This window comes from Cyprinodon variegatus, unplaced genomic scaffold (genome assembly GCF_000732505.1).
Source record: "Cyprinodon variegatus isolate N-32 unplaced genomic scaffold, C_variegatus-1.0 Scaffold885, whole genome shotgun sequence".
Lineage (NCBI taxonomy): Eukaryota > Metazoa > Chordata > Actinopteri > Cyprinodontiformes > Cyprinodontidae > Cyprinodon > Cyprinodon variegatus.
The window spans coordinates 65,969-87,620 of NW_015151338.1; the positions used below are offsets into that span (position 1 = coordinate 65,969).

General features: G+C 38.3%; 2 protein-coding genes across 2 annotated transcripts in view; one reads left to right on the top strand and one right to left on the bottom strand.

Moving 5' to 3' along the window:
- The first annotated feature begins 2,721 nt into the window (after positions 1–2,721).
- LOC107099574 (carnitine O-acetyltransferase-like) lies at positions 2,722–3,737 on the top strand. The gene is made up of 4 exons (XM_015397756.1): positions 2,722–2,730; positions 2,799–2,861; positions 2,962–3,099; positions 3,190–3,737. The coding sequence occupies exons 1-4, from the start codon at positions 2,722–2,724 to the stop codon at positions 3,403–3,405; spliced, it is 426 nt and encodes a 141-aa protein (XP_015253242.1). The 3' UTR covers positions 3,406–3,737.
- A 50-nt stretch (positions 3,738–3,787) lies between these two features.
- The window catches only part of adamts13 (ADAM metallopeptidase with thrombospondin type 1 motif 13), a 22,430-nt gene continuing 4,565 nt past the window's right edge, over positions 3,788–21,652 (bottom strand). Inside the window, exons 2-28 of the mRNA XM_015397757.1 lie at positions 20,688–20,821; positions 20,421–20,504; positions 18,879–19,003; positions 17,803–17,949; positions 17,173–17,307; positions 16,733–16,883; positions 16,507–16,611; positions 16,264–16,415; positions 16,123–16,186; positions 14,944–15,070; positions 13,815–13,963; positions 13,609–13,729; positions 13,424–13,504; positions 13,155–13,336; positions 9,717–9,870; positions 9,498–9,627; positions 9,236–9,415; positions 8,912–9,110; positions 8,734–8,836; positions 8,513–8,642; positions 7,479–7,655; positions 7,201–7,405; positions 6,591–6,912; positions 6,379–6,522; positions 6,124–6,303; positions 4,133–4,308; positions 3,788–4,036 (exon numbers count right to left, since the gene is read on the bottom strand). Of these exons, the coding sequence (XP_015253243.1) occupies positions 3,881–4,036; positions 4,133–4,308; positions 6,124–6,303; positions 6,379–6,522; positions 6,591–6,912; positions 7,201–7,405; positions 7,479–7,655; positions 8,513–8,642; positions 8,734–8,836; positions 8,912–9,110; positions 9,236–9,415; positions 9,498–9,627; positions 9,717–9,870; positions 13,155–13,336; positions 13,424–13,504; positions 13,609–13,729; positions 13,815–13,963; positions 14,944–15,070; positions 16,123–16,186; positions 16,264–16,415; positions 16,507–16,611; positions 16,733–16,883; positions 17,173–17,307; positions 17,803–17,949; positions 18,879–19,003; positions 20,421–20,504; positions 20,688–20,821 (4,013 nt within the window). The 3' untranslated portion in view covers positions 3,788–3,880. The remainder of the gene's footprint in view (positions 4,037–4,132; positions 4,309–6,123; positions 6,304–6,378; positions 6,523–6,590; positions 6,913–7,200; positions 7,406–7,478; positions 7,656–8,512; positions 8,643–8,733; positions 8,837–8,911; positions 9,111–9,235; positions 9,416–9,497; positions 9,628–9,716; positions 9,871–13,154; positions 13,337–13,423; positions 13,505–13,608; positions 13,730–13,814; positions 13,964–14,943; positions 15,071–16,122; positions 16,187–16,263; positions 16,416–16,506; positions 16,612–16,732; positions 16,884–17,172; positions 17,308–17,802; positions 17,950–18,878; positions 19,004–20,420; positions 20,505–20,687; positions 20,822–21,652) is intronic.

Consider the following 21,652-nt stretch of genomic DNA (forward strand, 5'->3'; position numbering starts at 1 on the left):
AAAAAAGAAGTAGTATTTTTTTTTTCTTTTTTAGACTTTAGAAACTCAGAAGCTGATCAAATATCGGATTAAATATCGGTGGGGTGGCCGATGTCTGATATTCAGTTTTAAGGCCGATACAGGCCGATAACGATAGGGGGCCGATTATATAGTGGATCCCTAAAAAATATGTATGTTTTTTTTTATTATTTACAAATGGGATGCATGTATAAAGTTCCCATGAGTCAATACTACACCCATCCTTTAAACTAGGAGCCGAGTTTTTTTCATTTTTCACTACTGGCTCTGTAAAACACACACTCTGTCCATTATTTGGAAACAAACAAGTATGTTAATCATTTTAAAGTCTTGGCACGAACTCTAATTAGGATCTAAGCCTGATCTGTATTTCATACTCAAATAAAAAATACTTTATCAAGGAAATAAAAAATTGCTCTAACTTATAGCGTTTTATCTTTAATCAGTTATTGTAGGCGTTGTTAGCTCTAAGCAGGAAGGATCTTCTTTAGCGGTCTGTCTTGCATTGGGTCTGGAGAAGCCTCTGACTGAAGACCCTCAGTTTTTGTTTAAGTCTGAGGAAGAGGATGCTCACTGTTGTCCATCATGTTCTTCACTTTATGAAAATGTCCTTTATGTGAAATAATCTCTGGAGGTTCTAGAGGAGTTCCAAGAGCAGAGTCGACCTTTATCTGCTTGCTAAGCTTTTTTAAGTCATTTGCATTAAGCTCCCACCGTGTTTTCTAAGTTGTAAAAGCAATGTTAAGGCTAGTTTGTCGAGTAGTGTAAGCCAACAGAAATGCCAAAGACTCCTAGATACTGTAGGTGTCAAACCGTTTTCAGAAAAACGCCCTGTTTTGTTGTTGCCATGACCTGAATGACTTAGATTTTGCACAGCCATAAATGTTTGGTTTGTATGTCAAAAAGGGCTTTTTTGCTCTGATTTTCTGTCTGTGGTCTGTCAGTAGTCTGCATCTTACTCTTGTTGAATGTAATGACACAAAACCTGCAATTCAAAAAATTGTTTCATTAAATTGCTGATACATTGCAAATGCTATTAACAGCCAAGCCCTGTCCCAGTCTTACATAAAGCCCCAATTTGTGACGTCTGGAACTAATTTGTCTCCCATGGGTTCCTCTAGTTACCGTGGATATTTACTCTTCGATTGTTATTTGATTATTATTCTCATTACTGGGTCAGTTTAGTTGAAAAGGCATATTTTGATATGTTTGCAACCAGGGCTGCAGCTAACAATTATTTTGCAAATCGATTATTCTTTCAATTAGTTTTTTTCATTAATCGAATAATAATTGAATCGCCATAGATTCTTTAAAGACTTTTTACCATATCAAACCAGGTGAAACTCAAACTTTTCCACTTCAGGAGTTCTGGATAGAACATATTGACAGACAAAATGTTTCTTCCCATCTTAAATGCAAAATGTTTATATATTTTCAGTTTTGGTATAATTACTGCTCTATGTTGGTCGCTCTGTCAGCTAAAGGTATGTTGTACAGTCTCTATACTCCAGTTAACGATTAATCGATTACTAAATTAGTTGACGATAATTTCAATAATCAATTAATCACAATTCACGATAAATCCAATTAATTGTTTCAGCCATATTTGCAGCTTTGTTTATTTCTTATTTGGCCTGTAACATTATTCGCATAATAAAAATTTTTCACATGATAAATTTTAATTAAGTTTATAATTTACGTTTGCACACTCTAGGTGAGATTTGGAAACAAAATGTCTTAATTGCGAAGGCAAAAGCTAACAAATGACAATGCAATTGTTTATCGCTATAATTTCTAGGACTACAACGGAGTATTTCTATTTCGAGAATAAAGTTGTAACATTACGAGAATAAAGTCATACAATTACAAGAATAAAGTCATAAAATTACAAGTATAAACTCGTAAAATTAAGAGAGAAAAGTCGTAACATAAGAAGAATAAAATCATAAAATTACAAGAATAAAGTCGTAACGTTACCAGCATAAAGTCGTAAAATTACGAGAATAAAGTCATAAAATTACGAGAATAAACTGGTAACATTACTAGCATAAAGTCGTAAAATTACGAGAATAAAGTCATAAAATTACGAGAATAAACTGGTAACACTACTAGCATAAAGTCGTAAAATTATGAGAATAAAGTCGTAACATTACGCGAATAAAGTCATACAATTACGAGAATAAAGTCATAAAATTACAAGTATAAACTCGGAAAATTAAGAGAGAAAAGTCGTAACATTACAAGAATAAAATCATAAAATTACAAGAATAAAGTCGTAAAATTAAGAGAGAAAAGTCGTAACATTACAAGAATAAAATCATAAAATTACAAGAATAAAGTCGTAACGTTACTAGCATAAAGTCGTAAAATTACGAGAAACAAGATGTATTTTATGACTACTCTTACAAGAAGCATTTTCCTCCCTAAAAGGAGGAATGTCGAGCATCATGTGAAGTTATACTTTGGCTCTGGTGTGACAAATAAGGAAATCTTTTAGGACACCAGCATCAAATTGGGCGGGATGTCAAAGTGGACTCAGGTTGCTGTTTGTTTGTGCTGGTTGGCCATTATACGCTGGTCTGAAGATTTCTTTCTATTACTTATGTGATAACAGATTTTAACTGGAATCTATTTTAAAATCTCAGATTAAGACACTGTGTTTAGATCACATGAAACCCACTAAAAGAGGTTTAAGTTGTGACAATGTTGTCGGTATATAAATACTTCCCAAGGCAAAGTAAATATTCCATGTTTTACTGAGCAGTAAATGTTCCTAACAGAACACAGAGCGGGTGGCGCTGCTGCAGAAGGCCGTTCAAACTCACAAGGAAAACACGCTTAATGTAAGAACTGCAGCTTTTATTAAAAACTCATTCATAATTGGTATTTTTTTCTTTAACTACTTATTAACTTCCCCACCATACGTGGCCTTTTTATTTGCAGGCAATTAATGGACAAGGGATCGACAGGCATCTGCTTGGGCTAAAAATGCAGAGTATTGAAGATCTGACCTCCATGCCTGAGATATTTATGGATACATCATATGCAGTAGCTCATCATTTTAATCTCTATACCAGCCAGGTATGAAGAAAAAACATCACACTCTATTATTTCTGAGAAAAAGACTGTTTACATTCCAATTTATTCATTTATTCGCATCTCTTTATATAGGTTGGTTCCAAGACGGATTGTGTGATGTGTTTCGGTCCAATGGTGCCAGATGGCTACGGGGTGTGTTACAATCCCATGGATGAGCATATCAACATCGCCATCACGGCCTTCAACAGCTGTGAGGAGACAAACGCTGCCAACTTCGCCCAGGCTGTAAAGAAAGCCTTGTTGGACATGAGAGTTCTCCTGGAAGAAACAGCCGGGACCAGACAGTGATCCCACACATGAGCGTGGCGCGGCGCGTGTGCATGAAGCTGAAACTGAATCTTGTCGTTGCCAGCGTTGTTGGCCGAGCACCACGCTGGGAAAGGAGAACTAAGAGGAAACCTGTTACCAAAGGGTTTGTGGAAAACACAAAACGTGTGACTTTAAATGCACTGCCTTTAAAAGCAGAAATGCTCTATGATAGATGTGTATTTTGAAATGTTGTTAAAGCGATTGTAATGTTGCAAAGAGTTTTTTGTGGTCTATATTTTAAATGTCCCATGTGGATCCTAACAGATCCTGGTTGCCTTTCCTTCTGTGTTTCTTTTTCATCCCCCCACCAAAAAAAAGCTTATATATTAGGTATGTAAATTAAATTAAATACATTTTTCTACTGAATACAATAAATGATTATTTTGAGAACTGTAAACTTAAGAAATGTTACACATATAATATTTAATCTATTCTTAAGAGTTTATATCTTCAATCAAAGACGCACAAAGGAATATTCAGCTCTGAAGGTCCCTTTGGAATACAGGTAATCACCATGAAATTCAACCTCCGCCATATTTCCAGAGGAGCGCCACAGGAACAGCTGCTGGCCGTTAAACACAGTGGTCTTTAGGACGTCCATGTCCCGGATCTGGACAGAAAAAACACAATAATAACACAGTTTGTTCCTCATCCATATCCCCAGTAAGCGAGCGTACATGGCATTAAAAACAAAGCTGCTTTGCACCATAATGTATGTAGACTGGGAGTTGGTGGTGTTGAATACTAATCCTATGTGCAGCGCCTGGATCCTGATCTTCACTGAAGGAGGGGCGTTGATGAGCACTCGGCAGGTGTGGCTGGCGTTCGACGTAACTGGATTCTCAAAAATGCCGCTGGGGGAAAAAAGCTGAATGTCGCAATCTGTGTGGAGAAGCAAAGAAACAGTTAATTTACTGTTCGTCACATCCTGTCAAAGGCCGTTAGATCTGCTCAAAACATTGGAAGAGCTTTTTTTTTTTTTTTTTTTTTAAACTTTTTCCTGTTGCATTTTCATAATATAATACATTATTGTGGGAAACTTTAAAATTAAAAAGGGAAAAACACATTAAAGCATCCCCTCTATGAATTTTTACTCCTAATCACTTCTACAGTCATTTTATTTTAATAATACGGGGGTAAATCCCTCTCAGGACTTTTACATTCTATCCTATTTAAAATCCAAACCTTATTCTATGATTTATATTTGTACATTTCATTCTTTTGGGCTTAATATGCAACAATTAGTAAAATAAACACTAAAGAAAACTAAAATTGTAACATTTACAATGAAATATTTACATATTTTTTTATGAGAAAATCATTACAGCATAATGGAATTGTAAATAGGTTTTAGGAAAGCATGGAGCAACAGTAAAAAATATGGTTAAAATTTGTTCTCTTCCTCTTTTTGAATATATGAATTTAAGTAGCTTCAATGATGTCAGTTTCTATGAAGATCTGAAGCTTTATGGCTTCTCTGCCCCTGAGGGACAAACCTTCGTTAGCTGAGAGAAGATGATCAAATTCTGGTTGTATTCTACTGGAAACAGATATTTATAAATGCTGAAAAAAAATAAATAAAACACAGGACACGTGTTTTCAATGTCTGAAAATATATTAGCTCAATACATGAATTACAATGTATTAGCAAATTCAGGTGTTTACATTTCCAAAAAGGTTAAGAAACAATCCACTGGACTTTGTTTCCAAGTTTGATGACGTTTCGCTTCCCATCCAGGAAGCTTTTTCAATTCAAAATGTCAGAATTAGTGTTGGGTTCGAAGCTTTATAGTGTGGACCAAAAAAGCTTGTTTTGGCTTAGAAAACAATGCATTTTGAAGCAGAAGAACGGGTCCGCCCCTTAGGAATGGGAAGTATTTGAAACAGTTGGATGGAAGTAGATGTGGCTTATCATTTTAAGTTCCTTGCATGTAGAATTCTGCCTCAATTTCACTTTTTAATTTAAGTTCATGCAGCATATAAGCCCTTTAAAAAACAAAAACAAGAGCATAAAGGTGGCACCTGTAAATTTGAGAAGTTCCTAGAAAGTCCTGAATGTCACATACAGCAAATATAGCATGTCCGGGGAAGGTAGAGAATACACCCTGGGCTAAGTTCAGCGGAGGTCAACATGGACATAAAAACAACCATGAACACTAATGTTTATCTCAAGGAGAAACATAGAGATCAGTTTACCGTACAGGCATGCTTTGGAGGGAAGTGGGAGTACCCTGAAAATCATTCAAAGTCCACCAAAAAGAGCAAATACTGTGATTCTAATCAAGAGGAACAACCACCCCAAACTCTTCACCACTGTGCTAAACCTGTTTTCAGTTTTTCAGTTTTTAGTTTATTTCTATAGCGCCAATTCACAACACATCACCTCAAGACACTTTACAGTTCACCAGATCATACAGTCAAATTGATTCAAAGTTTGGAAAACCAGTTGATTGCATCGACTCATTGACTATAATGCAATCTCTCACACTAAGCATGCTTGTAGCGACAGTGGAGAGGAAAAGCTCCCTTTTAACAGGAAGAAACCTCCAGCAGAACCAGAGAGGCCATCTGCTGAGGCCGACTGGCCAATCTGCTTTGTTAGTGTTCAGGGACAAAAATAGAATTCTGTAGGTCGTCCAATTCTTGTTTTAGTTTGTTAATTAAACTGAGGCATTATGCTTTCAGCGGTTTCCTTACCCTGACGATGGCTCCTTTTCATACTCCTCTCCGATCTATAGGTAAACACAACCCCATTTCCACGGGTGAGCAGATTTTGGCGAACAAACAGGACATTGGTTCTGCTGGTCAGTTCACTGCCTGCTGCTTGAACGCACTTCCTCACAAAGGCCAGGCGATCAAAAAACGCTACATAGTCCCCTGTAAAACACACACATTTACAGACCTCTCTTTGTATATATATCAGAGTGTAGAAATATTGAGTTAAAAACATACTTTGTCTGCAATCCAAAGAACTGGATATGACTTTAATACTGATGACCTCGTCAAGGGGTCGACCTATCGACACCGTGCATCTGCTCGGCGCATCCTTTAAATCCACAATGCCCGATTCCTCCAGGAGTAGCTGTCCACATGGACCTTGAAAAACACAAACACTGCAATAGTAATCATGCTTTATCTGGTAAAGATAATGGAAGGGACCTCACCAGACTTTGTCGTCGGAATGGCTGTGGTAGTATGTGGGATGGTTACGGCCTCTGTTGGAATCGGAGGAACAACGCTGACGCCGTTCTGGGCATCCTCATGTACCGGAACGGGAGATGGGAGACGCTTTTCTGTGAGGTTTGTTCTCATAATTGGGGAGGTTTTGTTCAAGGCTACAGCTCCACAGCTGCCTTTGTAGCAGCCCTGTATGGTGATGGGTTTGGGCATGTGCATGCAAAACAGGGGGCTGAGGGGCTCGGGCTTCGAGGGGCCCATGCAGAAGACGGCTCTGGACTGGATACCATATCCACAGGGTGCTGAGCACTTAGAGAAACAACATGAGGGGTGAACACAGGTCACAGTGTAAACAGGATTATGTGCAGAGACAAACATAATGTTTAGATGATGAACAGCATGCAGAGAACCAGCAGATTCGATCTAAATAACATACTGTTGAAATGCATGAATTAAAACAGGACATGCATATGCTTTATTGTAATTATTAGAGTATTTTTCTGTAACTAAATGGCTCCAAGAAAAAAAAAAATCATGTAAGCTTTTAGTCACATTGATCTGAAGCAGTCTTGGTCATCCTATTCCAATCAGATCTACCTGGCTCCATGGCTTCACCTCCCACTTGAAGGTGCACACTTGCACTAGGCAAGGCACCGTGATGGCAGGTTTGACGGCTGCCCTGCAGCTATCATCTGGCACCACGCTCTCTTTACCATGGATAAATTGGACACAAGACACATTCCTCTCAGCTACACCCAGGTCACAGGATACAGAGCAGGGCCATGTCTTGAATACCTTCCACCTGTACAAGTCACACTGATGGTGAGATGACTTATGGCCTTTGCAAAAAATAACATTGCTTGTGTGCATCTCACCTTGCAGGGCAGCTGTGAGTATTACATGGAATCACGGCTGTTGGTTTGGGAAAGCCACTGCAGCTGTAATCCTCCAACACCTCCTCCTCCCCATCTGCCTCTCGAGCACAATACAGAACTCTCTTGGCTACCCCTCCTCCACACGTTACACTGCACACTCCTTGCTTAGAGCGCCACCTGGTTGTTAAGGGAAACATGGCAAACACAATAGTATAGAATAGAATAGAATAGTATGATTTTGGGCTCCAGTTATTCTAATAAATTGCAGTGTGCTCTGTCATCGGTAGTCCTAAGGTATGTATTTGTATATGTATATATATGTGTATGTATACATGTATGTGTGTATGTATTATATATGTCTTTTTTTTTGCTGTTTGTTTACTTTATGTTGTATTTTTGGCCTGTGGGTGAGCACCCTGGAGGGGAAGGGGAGGGGTGTGGGTTTGTGTGTATGTATATATACATATGGTAGTATGTATGTGCAGTTTTTTCTTTTAGGGTATTCAAATTTCAGGTGATCTGGTTTATTGTGCTGCATTTATGTTGAAATATTGTATATGTGGCATTAGCATTGCTGTTATTGATTTCATTGCTCTCGGCTCAGGGAATGTTCTTTTGTTGTGAACATTCTTGAAAATTCTTGAAAAAAAAAAGTAAAAAAAAAAAAAAGAATAGAATAGATTATATTAGGGAAAATAACTGTACAGTATGCATGCAGATACACATAATATATGTATATATATTAATATATTAAATATATAAGAACAAACAATAAGAATAGGACAGCTGTAGATACAATTCTTTATTAAAGAGTCACTTTTTTCTTTATTCCAAAATATGAAAGGAGAATAATTCATGGATTTTAATCCTTGTTGGGTTTTTTTACAGATGAAAATCTGAAAAAATGTGGGCGTTAATCTAAATGTATTGAGCATCTCTTAATCTTAAGCGTATGAGAGGATTCATGCAAAGCATAGCAGTAACAAAACATTTATAAATTCCTAATTACATGTAAAAAAAAAAATGTTACTCACATCGGAGGGCAGGGATAAACAGCACACATCTCAAAGTAAGGATCAGGTTTGCTGGAAGCGTCACAGTGGAAGTCAGGAACCCCCTGTCCCGTCTCGTGATCCACACAAGAAAACCACACCTGTAGGGTTCCTTCCATGCACGAGCATCAGGCCTTTAGTTATTATACCAAAAAGAGGATGTTCTGCTTCTGAAGTGTCTCTGGCTACAGTGTTCTGCTCACCATTCCCACAGGTCCTGGAACACTGGCTGACAACAGGACTCCAGACGTACACAGCAGCCTGTCTGGAACGTGGCATCAAGCTAGACTTCAAACTAGGCTGATCCTGGTCAAGAATGAGACTCGTTAGACATTAAATGCAATAAGGAACTGGAAAAAGTCACTGTCATCTTGACTTTACCTCTCGCTTAGATTCCCACCCAATGGGGCAGACGTTTACCACACAGGGCACTGATTCTGGAGGTGCGATCTGATTTAAGCAATATTTATGATCCACTATGACATCCAATCCGTCTTCTCGTCGGATACATGACACGTTGCGTTTTGCTTCTCCTGGTCCACACACTGCTGAACAGTTTCCTGGTTCTGACACAGACCATCTGAAGAGAAAGTGTTTATATTGAATTCAATTTAGGACTGCACAAAAAATCCCCAAAAATATACTCTGGGATCACTAGAGCGAATTATTGTTTGCAAACAAATGAATAAAAGGTCACATGGTCACCTGGCAGGGCAGTGGTGAAGGTTACATTTTTCCACAGAGTGGGGAGTTTTATCTGAGGGACACTCTGAATCTGGAACCTTTACCACATCGGATCCATGTTTTTGAACACATTGCACACGACGCACCCGAACTCCCCCCCCACAGGAGACGCTGCAAGCCCCAAAACCTGCTGCATCCCACCTGAAAAATAGTCAATTATTCATGCATACCTGCAAAGGGAGGACGAATAATAATAGAGAACGGAGCCAAGAGTAAACCTAACCTGGGGGGGCAGGATGGGAGCTGACAGGTTGTGTGCAGCGCTGTAGGCGGAGGAGGAGCTTTACAGTGGTGTGGCTTCAAAAGGTTGTTGGTGTGTTCATCTACACAGACATGCTCATGCTTTTCTATACCTGAACAAAGGTGGTGAAGCATTAAAAAAATATGTATATTTTATTACATGTATATCATGAATTACATGCATTTGTTAGCAAACATTTACCCAATCCACAAGTGACAGAGCAAGGTGTTGTGAAAGCAGTCCATTTTCCTCTCGGTAAGCTGTCAGCCAAGCTCTTGTTTCTTGGCACATAGAACTGAAAGCTGATGTTTGGATTCGTTTTTTCACCATATTCTGGTCCATATTTACGATAGACCTGAAAAAATTATGAAATAAGCTTTAGAAGACATTATTAAATGTATTTCCTCCAAAATATTACTAGACATCAACTATTTAAAAACACAGCTTCTTTCTTTCTAGATGACCCGGTCTCCTTAGTGTTTAATTCAGACAGCTGTACAATATAAACACTCTCCAACTCATGGATGGTCTCTAAATTTTTTTTAACTTGTCTTCTCGGATGCATCTACACAGTGAGCTTCCCGTTATGCATAATTGGAGAGCTAAATTTCTCCAACAGTTTTGAGCATTCACTAAATATTGATAGTTGGATCACAATGGCTTATATTCAGAGGTGTCAAGTAACAAAGTACAAATACTTTGTTCTATCTATACTTTACTCCATTAATTACTTTTCTTCCTACTTCTAACGTCTACTCATTACATTTTCACACAAGTATCTGTACCTTCTATTCCTCATACTTTTAAAACAAATGTTACTCGTTACTCTTAGCTTCGGTTTAATGTTTGTAAGTATTTATTTCACGTCATGTGCACCATCCACATATAGTGAAAACTAGTGGAATTTGATGGTCATATAACGGAAACACTCATTGGTTAGCTGAAGGAAATAATCAGAAGCAAGAAGGTGTTCTTCAAACTGTAAACGCAAATTGTCTATGCCATGCTACAATATGTCGGATTCAGAAAAAGATGTTGAAATGTCTGAAAGGTCGGACACAGGCAAGAGCGTATCGGGAGGTGGAGACCAACAAGACCTCCCTCATCATTGGCTCTATCTCAAAGAATGTTTAGATATAGTCGTAAAATTGAGTTTTTCAATTATATAGTGGCATCTGGCTGTTTGTTTTTAAGGTTACTTTATACTTTTATACTCTAAGCAGTTTTTGGAGCACATACTTTTTCACTTTTACTTGAGTAAAGAGGTCAAGTTTATACTTCAACTTTTACCAGAGTGTTTTTAAACTGCAGTATCTATACTTCTACTTAAGTAACAAATGTGTGGACTTTTGACACCACTGCTTATATTATAGTGATAGCAGATTTGGGTCATGGGAATAGCATACAGAGCCTAGTAGCAGCAGAGGTAGTTCATCCATAATATATGGCTCACATATCCCTGTATGGATTGATCATTGGCATATTTAAAGGATAATTGGTCACTTTGATGCTGTGCTAGGCAACAAACAAAACCAAGGAGCTAAAATAAACCATTTATAATCTCCAAGGGAAGAAATACCTTGCTGTGATCTGACTGAGAGCAGTTTATATATCCAAACAGCACATAGATTGATTGATTAAAGCAGGTTTTTCAGATTACAGATGTGATGATGAGAAGGAAAACCATTATTGATAGAATGTTTTTTTAAACAATTGCAAAGAACCCCAAAGATTTTGTGTTTCGTATGAATTATTCTTTCTAAATGAAGTAGAAGGCCGAATTGAAAATTATGTACAGATTTTCTCGTTAGTTTTCCCTGTTCTTGGTGTCACCTTGCTTTCCTTTTCTCCCTTTGCTCCCCCCGCCAATGTTTCTTAATTTATAGTCATTAATATTTTCTCCTGTTGTGTCCGTTCCAGAGATGCTGAAGCCTGGCCTGCTGTCACTAATTAAACGAAGTCGGTGTGCAACAGAGAGAAGATCAAGTTGCTTTCTACTATCACTGGTAGTAGAAAGCAACCAGACCAGCTTTTTGTTTACATGAGCTGCCATGACAGGGGAGTGTGTTTAAAAAAGGTTATATGGGTTGGTATGCTTAGTAGTGGGTAATGATGCAAGAAAAATAATTTTTTGCCTTCTATATATAATACTGATGGTGTCCCGTCTTCTACAGCAATGCTGAAACTGATGGCGGAGGTGGAGAAACCTCCTACTGTGTATATAGTAGTGTTGCGCCGATGCCATTTTTTGGCCCCGATACCGATACCCGATACCTGGCTGTGCAGTATCGGCCGATACCGATAAAAATGTAAAATAATCTCCATCATGGCTTTGTCAAGCTGCTGCTTACCTTTGTAAAGCAGGAAAAAAATCTAATACAAAGTGAATCCAGCAGAACTTTTTATTGCCTACCTGGAGTGGGTGAATAAACTTATGGCTCTCAAAATGGTATTGGTGCCCTGTTTGTTGGTACTCGCCGATACCGATACCACCATTTTAGGGCAGTAGCGGGGCCTCGTCCGATACTGGTATCGGTATTGGTGCAACACTAGTATATAGTTGCTTAGAAAAGTCTGTGCAGATTTGTGACAGATTTCAGGGAAAAGAGGGAGAATAAATAGTTTTAAATGTACTAAGAGTTCGGTCATGCCAGGATTTTGTTTTTGTTTTGGGTGGACACAACATCTACAGCTTTTATACACTTTTCCTCTTCTCATCTAATATTTTGGCTAACTCTAGGGTACAGCACAGAACGCAAGCTTACAACACCATATAACACACTGCAAAAATGGTCTAGAATTAAATAAAAAATGTCTTTAATAAAGTGTATTTAATCTTAATTTGAGATGGTAAATAGGATGATTTGCCAATGGAATTACAGTAGGTTCTTTACTCTTAAAATGAGATTATTACATCTAATTTTAAATGTAAATTGTCTTGTTCCATTGGCAAAGTGTCTCACTTATCTCCTCAATTCAAGAAAAAAATGCATTTATTATTGAGAAAAAATTACTTATTTAGATTTCAATTTTTTGCAGTGCATGAAGCCTCTTTGTGTTATCTAAGTAATTTCTTTCTAAGGGGCTTGATCAAAGTAACATTCATGCGCCAGATCAAGAGACGTGTACAGATGTTTATTTTTGCAAACCCTTTCTAGCAGATGCTGTCGCTTGCCCACCATGTTTTGCTGTGAGGAACTGTCTGCTTAATTTTTCTAGGTGTGCTTTGCAAACAGGAGGGGCAGAGATGCTGAAATCACATAATTTAGCAGAATGTAGTTTAAATCCCTCCTTAGCAATCTCTTTCTGGAGTCTGTGGAAAGGTCTTAATCTGAGATTTGAAGGTAGAGATACACTGATACATTGAATATTTAAGGCCCATATTACCATTTTTTTTCTAGTAAAGGTTCTTCATTTTTTCTTCCTAATGGATACATTTTTAATACATCTTTTTTTGTTTGTTTAAGTTGAGACTCATTCAATATTTACTATAATTTTTTTCATTATCGTGAAAATGGAGGAAGAGAAAGCAGTACCAGTTAGACTGAGTGCCTTTAAGGAAAAGGCTGCATAAGAAGATCTCTAGAAATACCGTTTATTTCTACTTCTAGATGAACCAGATATGTCGATTTTCCTGACCTGTATGGTTATCTCCTGTTTAAGAGGTCCAGGTAGAACCACTTCTTCTGTCTCGGGTAAATGGTCTGGAGTGAGGTGAAGGCGGTACTGAATGTAGTCTTCATCTAGCGGTGAGGGGTGGGTGATATTCAAAGACATGGCACCAGTCCCAGACACAATGTACTCACCCCCAACCATTACAGCTGCAGACAGAACAACCTCATATGTTTTAGATACAAAACGTTTGGGGTCGAAGAAAATTAAATCTGTTATAAAGTGATTTTACTCACCTAAATGAGTAAAAACAGGTCCACTGTTGACAATATAGACCTGGGAGGCATTAACTGGCAGAGTGAGAAAAGTGGTGTACTCTTTGTAATAAAATAAGAGAGAGGAGAAAGAATTGAGTCAAATAGAGTCAGTTTCTCATGCTTTAGTGTTAATAAAAGCAATTACTTATCCAGTCATTTGATACCTTTGGCGCGACCGCCGCTGTAGGAGTCAGATGTCAAAATGCAGGTCGACCCATTTCCACCACACACTCCGCAAACATCCCACGCTTTCCCAGAGTGTAGCACTCCATCACAGCCGAACAGCTGATCCCAGAATGAAAAGCATGCATGAAAAAAAGGGGAACAAGTTGAACTGAATCATCTTCCTGGTATGAGTATTCTTCTTTACCTGGCATCTGCCTCTGAGACAAGCAGCTGTTGCGCCGTATGGAGTTGAGCTATCTGACTCACAGCGAGTACCATCCACAAAATGAGACCCACGGCTCACTATGAAGTCCTCTGCATCTGACTGGCACATGTACCTGCACTGCTCATCGCCTGATTGTCACCAAAGTTTGATAAAATGTGAGTTACTGGACACAGGAACATAGGAAGGAATTAGGGATGCATGACATATAGGGGTAAGTATTAGCATGGGTGTTGCAATACGATACATATCACAATTATTGGGTCACGATATGGCATTATCACGATATTGCAATATCACTGTATATCACGTCTTCCACCGTGACTGCCTGAACTACAGATATGGCACTGCGCCACACAGCAAAAGGGCTCCATGGTGCTATTTACCAGAGTGGTGGTGCAGATGTAGCCAATTTTCCTTCATTGTTTTTGGTCAAATGTTTGTTTGTTTTTTTAATCAATATTAGGAACTGAAAAATCTATATTATATCAGGCAGCTTAAAATCACATTATATCACCTAATCGGTTTTTTTTCCACAGCCCCAATGATATATATCTGTGTTAATGTTGATATCAGCCGGGCGTGCAGGTGGGGCCCATGTACGGAGGCCTTAGTCCTCCTTAATCTGGGTTCAAATCCGACCTGTGGTTCTTTGCTGCATGTCTCTCCCCCTCTCATACCTCTTTTCATGTCAGCATACTTTTGAAAAAACAAGCCACTAGTACTGTAAAAACTCAAAAAAACAAACAAAGAATAACAATATTAATATCGGACCATGTTGGTCATTTTGAAGCATAACGCTAACGGACCAATAAGTAAAACTAAGCTGATATTAACAACTAATATTTATTTCCATGTAGTTTCCAGATTTCTTTTTTTTCCAGACGTTGGAAGGAAGGAAGCAGATCGGTCGTGTGACTGATTTTTATGCATCTCAGGATTATGGGTGTTTAAGAAAAGCATTATCAGCGTTGTGTTTGTTTTTCTTCAAGGTGTCAAAAGGATAGGGAAATATATGATTTCTGATCTAAGTAAATATCGGTCATCAGTCATGAGTGTGATATTAATATCAGATATGGGTGTCGGCCCAGAATGTTTTGATTATTGTCACCTTTAACAAATCCAATAGCTGGGATCCATTTGTAGAAGGAAGCAGTGTTGGGTAGCAAGTACAGAGGTCGGAGGTCTGTTTGAGAACACTGCTCTGCCATGAACTCCAGCTGGGTCCCCTCACAAGGCTAAAGCAGCGTAGCAGAGAGAGAATGACTCAATTAATCATTTTGCTCTGTGATTCAAAGGAGCTTTCATTAAACTCTAGCAGATTGTTTGCTAAGAGGTTAGTCTCTCCACCTTTAATTGCAATGTTAAATGTTAGTATCCCAAAGTGTCTTTCAGAACAACTAACTACCTGATGTTATAAAAACGTGTTTGTTCATCCACTGTGGTAGTGATATTGAGCTATAGTGCTCCCCAAAAGTTTCAGTATACCTTCAACATTTTATACTGTGGGATTTAACTTTAGTGTTTTTTTAATCGGGACTTTAGTGTTGAAAAAGAATCTGGATAACCAGCACCCCAGGTTCTGCAAAATCCAATAAATGTGTGCACGTGAAGATGCCGTATAGCGAGAATGCGTACCTGACCTCATTTAATATATTGGAGTTCTGGGTACCAAGATTTTTTGTTCAACTCCAGAACCTTGAACCTATCTACTTACGTGTCATAAACCAACTTTAAGAAAATCCTTTTCAACCAAAGTCCCTCAAGATATTACTAAAGTAATGTTAAAAGGCCTGTATATAATGTCATATCAGCTACTCTTAGTTATTATACTCTTAGTCTTGCTCACACCAGCTTTCTAGCAAATGTATGCAGAGATACACATATTAGGTTAAGTATCTTGCTGAAGGGCATAGTGATGTAAAAAGGGAGGAGGCTCAATTAAAAACCACAACTCTAATGAGGGCAAATCTCCTCCTACTGAACCACAGCAGCCCATAATTTCAGGTCCATCTGTGTTGAGCTGTACTAAAATGAAGGACAAATGTTCAAGATGCTTAAAGCTTAAAGCAGAGTAGGCCCTTTCCAAAGTCCAGACCTGAATCCAATAGAGAATCTGATGCAAGACTTGAAAATCCAATTTTTTTTCTTCATTATTATGCACAAAAACTCTGTGGTGTTTTAAATTTGTAGTTAATTTTTTAGAAAACATGAATGGGTTCATGAAGCAGGAACACTTTTGTCAGGCTAATGGGGAGGCCCAGTGTCAACAAAACTAGTAAGAACTTGCCTGTTGGTGACAAAGTTCAACCTCAATATCTGGACCCTCACAATCAATCCCTCCAAAAGCAGGTCTGAAAACACATGACACACGTGATCTTTAAAAGCAGCTCTCTGAAGCAAATCTTAAAGCTTGTGTAACACTTGCAACCTTGGGTTGTTGCATTCCCTGGTACGGAGCATGACTCCTCCGCCACATGTCCTGGAGCAGGACGAAAACTCAGACCAGCTGGACCAGGAGCCATTGACCACCACAGAGGAACCAAAGTCATCTGTGGACACACAGCGTCCCTTCAAACACCACTAGAAGACAGAAGGCATAGTGTGCTTGTGCTTTCTTCTACACTTTAGAATAACAGCAGCAGTATTGGTCAGTAAACACATAGAGTGTTACCTGATTGGGTGCACACTCTGTCCCATCCAGCAAAGGAACCAGGAGGCGTTTACAGGAGCCGACATCTTCAGGTTTAACGTGACAGGACAGAACACGGCAAGCTGGCTGATGGAAAATTAGACTATAACTGTAAACATGAATGAACATGTGCCATGGAACTGCATGCATGTTGCTATGAAGTGGGGTTCCATCTAGTGTTGCAGAGTTGTTATTACAGGTAATATACCAGGTCAGGATTGGAGAAGGAGCAGGCTCTTGCAGTGCTGCCAAAAGCTATACGACATTGGTCATCAACTCCATAATACAACCCTGGCTTCCAGTCCTGTAGGGAGCCTCCGAGTGCAGGGAAATCTTTGACGCATTCAGCCCTACCTTCACTGGGAACATTTAATAGAGTGATATCTTATATTTCATTGTGTTATCAAGGTCCAATATTTAGATCTTTGACAAGGAATGCTCACAAATTAATGTCTAACATATACAAATATTGCAATTATTTTAGGTGTATACAAACAATTAAACTGAAGCTAGTTTTACTGATTAAAAGATTTGCAAAAAAGGGGGGAAAGATAGAAAAATGGATCTTAACATTCCCTGAAACAGCAGATTTTCATCATAAATGACGTTTTTTTTTTAGGTACAGTTGCATTGAACAGGTTGGCATACCTGAAGAAGGTGAGAAGCTGCTGTCTGCTGCAGGGGGACCAGGTCAAATCCACACTGTTATAGCCTCCGTCTGTGGCCATTATGAAGCCGCTCCGGCTGCAGCTGTTCCCTACCCCGTCGTGGTTGATTCCAAAACTAAGTGCAAGGCAGTAAAGTTTAAATTGTAAAACTATCCTATATGAAAAATTCATCCAGAACGATACTTGTGAAACTTGTGAAAGCGTAATTGCCACATATTCATAATTTTTCACCTGCTGTCTTAGTGCTAGAAAAGATTATAAAAGATTGTATATAAAAAAATTGCAGTTTTTTAATAGTTTTATGAAAAAGTTTTAACCATTAAGGTATTATATCTCATACAGGTGGGACCTTTTGTCTGTAACTCATTCCAAATTATGCTGTCTCAGAAATTGAAAGAAAACTTTGAAACAACAGACGTGTAAATTAGAAAAACACAAAATGGAGCAAACTAATAAAAAAAACATATATTAGACAAGGTGCCTGCAGTCCCACTCCTTAAATGTTGCTTTCCTGCAAATCTGCTATGTTTCCTCTCTGGTATAACTCAATCATAAGGTGGAAATCCCACCTGTAATTTACCACAGATTGAGGGATTATTCTTTCTTATACCTATGTCCAACTTCATGAGCGATGGTGATGCCCAGGTCGAAGCCTGTGTCCTCTGTGATCACGCAGGGCCATTCCCTGGAGCAGACCCCTCCAAGCTGTGTCACCCCTCTGACCTGTTTGTTCCCGTCTGGCAGCTCCAGATCGTACCTTCAGATAACAAAGCATTTATACAATCACCATGTTTCGTTGTTAATAAAACACAGTGCCCTGCAAAAGTAACATGAACACTTATCCTTTTCATATTTCGAAGAAAGTTTGAAGCACAAACTTTTCTTTTTTTTATCCAGATTTTAAACCAAAGCAAAAGTAAAAAAAAAACATATGTACTTGAAATAAAAGCATGAATTGTTTCAAGTTGTTTTGCCAAAAATTTAAGTGTTATTTGCATTGATATTAGTCAGTCTCATTTACTCTACCATCCCTAAATAGTATCCGCTGTCTACATACTACTATACCAAGGTTTTAGCTATGCTATTTGTTTTCTAAAAGACTGCAAAACCTTCCAAGAGATGGCCATAAAATAGAATAGAATAGAATAGAATGGAATGGAATGGAAGAGAAGAGAATGGAAAAGAATGGAAGAGAATGGAATAGAGGAAAATATAATGGAATAGAATAGATTGAAGAGATAAAAGAGCAGAGAAATAGCTCTACCTGCATTGAGGAAATCTGAGTTTGTTACCTAAACTAACACGCTCATTGATCTACAGCTGAGGTGAGAAAATTTATTGATAGACCATCAATTAGTAATATCTTTCATAAATCTGGCATTTGTGGAAGAGCAGGAGGAAAATAAATTCTTTTAGTGAATACAAAAAAAAAACAAAAAACTCCATTTGCAGTTTACCACAAACCCTGTTGGGCACCTAAACCTCTGGGAGAAGGTCCTCTAAATAGATGTGACCCAGTGTAACTCTTTACCAAAATGCTGACATCATGCTGTGGACATGCTAAATTAAAGACAATTCTAGAAGAAAATCACAGCTACCATAAACTGAATAAAGAAAATATTTAAGTGATAAAGAGGATTTTTACAATAATGAATATGTTTAGAGTTGCATAGATTATATCCATACCTTGTTACATATAACAGGAGGTCTGCATGTAGTGGGTCTGAGTCATTGGAGGGGTTGATCCTTCTGCCCCAGTCACACACACTCCTCAGAGAGGAAGTGATGTTGGTGGACATTTGGATCTCTGGCTAGAAGAGGTGGATTAGGAAAACATTAGAAGATAAACATTTTCTATAGTTTTACATAGAGTGTTGACAGTGGTTAGCTCAAATGGTTAGTCACCCCCTCCTGCAAACAGGAAGCCTGGCTTCGTATCCCAGCTGGGGGGGAATGAGTTGCCAGTGTGGGTCCTAAGGCAATGCCTTTTGGCATGTTGTGTTTGCAAAGGGAATTGCACCTGGAATCCTGAGGTTCTGAGTTCAAGCCCCACTCCCACAGACTGCCACTCCTGGGTACCTAATTAAGACCCTTAACCCTACACTGCTCACCGGGCGCCGCACAATGACAGCCCACTGCTACCCAAGGGGATGGGTTAAATGCAAAGAGTTAATTTTGTTGCCCTGTTCTTGAGAAAGTGTCAGGACAATAAAAAAAAACAAAAAAACTTTTATTCTCAGTAGATAACTTTACATCAGGGATCAAGAACACGTGGCATTTCCAAAGGGTCCATCTTAAGGCCACAATTTATTAAATATCTACAGTACATACTCCTCCTAACTAACAACTCATGATGCCTTCATGTGGTATCGTAATTATAGTAAACACAAAAAAAAACGACATAAAAATTGCACAGCAACGTGTAATTTCTGTTGGAAAATTGTATGATGCCAAAGTTGATGAGATGATGTAAACTTTGACCTTTCAACATGGCAGAGAGCAGCAAAACAATTGTGTATGGAGAGTTCTGCATCGTTAAGCCTTCTCTCCTGTTGTTTTTGTAGCTGGGACATAGCTTTTTTTCAAAAAAGAAAATGTAAATGTGTTGTTTTCAAAATTTCCATCAATGTTTCATTTTTATTCAGGTGCATCCTCTTTTTCCTGTAACAGATGAATTAGGAAATCTATAACTGTCTTACCCAAGTAGCAGGTCATAATAATCTGTGGTTCCATCATGATTCTTTTCTCTCACAGCTTCAGCCAATCCTCCTCAAAAGCACCAATCAGCCTGTAAATCTTGATGTAGTGATGGACAGACCTGAACCTTCAGAGGCTCATAAAGACACTAACCAAGTTGGCCTTCTATCAACTAAAGAACATCTCCAGGATTAAAGAACTAATATCTCAGCAGGATTCATACATTAATCTTTAGTAGAATTGATTATTGCAGTGTTGTCCTCACAGGTCTGCCTAAAATATGGATCAGACTACTGCAGATAATCCAGAATGCTGCTGCCTGCATCCCGTTTTTTTCATGTAAAGCTCTTTAAATTGTATTGTCATTGAAATGTGCCATATAAATTAATCTGCCTCACCTTAACTTGATCTCAATTAATGTTTTATCACCAGCTCACTATTACACATCCCAACCATTAAGTTTTAGTATGCACCAGCCCTCATTTTACTTTGTAAGCAAATGTCCTATATCTCCTAAATCCAACCTCTTACCTCGGGCTGTGACAGGATGATCATGCGGACCAGGTGTACCCTCATGTTGGCACCCAGAGTCATGTCTCTGAGCAGCTCAGACGCCTGGGGAGAATGCATAGTAGTGATCACCGGTATACTTTTTTTCTGCTGAGAGTTAGTTATTATATAAAATACACAGTGTCTTAGCAAGTGTTTAGCTCTAATTCATAATTTATTGACCACTCCTTAGAGCAGCCTTATTGTATGTTTGACCTAAATTTCTATCCACTGAAGGTTTAGACTTACAATATTTAGGTTGGTGAGAATATATCGTTCTGTGTCCTGTTTGTGGACCTGCTGGACGTCGGGCCCCACAACCACCAGCAGCTCTAGGTGTGTGATGTCTGGCATCAGAGTAGAGCGACGTAATCGAGGCTTTACTATGAAGGGAAGAAAAACATATAAACAAATAAGAAACGGTTGTTGAGCATGAAAGTTGTTTCCAAATGGTTCTTTCAGTTCATTAATATTACATAGAATGCTGTTTATTGAAAATGCTGCAAATAAGTAACATGAGCTGAATTCTCGTCTTGCATCACATACCTGTAGGTTCAGCAGAGGAATCTAAAGCAGAGAATTTTTCCTGTAGTGTTTGGATGACACAGACTGCATTAGTTTAATTCAAAGTGAGTCCACTAACAATCTTTACCTGTTTGTTAAATTACAGACACAGTTTACTATGTATTTCATCATGTGTGACAAATCACCACAAAATGTAAAATGTTAAGGGTAAAAATAGGCAACACATGATTTTCTTCTTTTTGTCAAATCTTCTTTGCAATTAATATCCCTTAAACTGAGTCAGATTAAATAGAAATCATCTGAACATGCATTTTTCTGCAGATTTTAACTGGATTTAATTATGGGCTTAAACAATACTTTGATCAAATCCAATCCAACATGCTCCTCTGCGAACCATTGTGTCAATCTCTGATATTTCCCCACCTATAACAGCTGTTTTTCCAGAACTGAACTTAATTTTGCTTCATCCATCATTGCAATTAATTCTGAACCGCTTCCCTGCCCTTGTCAAAGAAACAATTGCCCCCAGCATGATGCAGCCACTACAATGCATCATAGTGAAAAAATTGTTGGTTCTACTTATAGTGAGGTAAAATTGGGCTTATGATAACTTTGTTTACATACTAACTACTAACTGACTTTAGGAGTCTTATATATATATATATATATATATATATATATATATATAT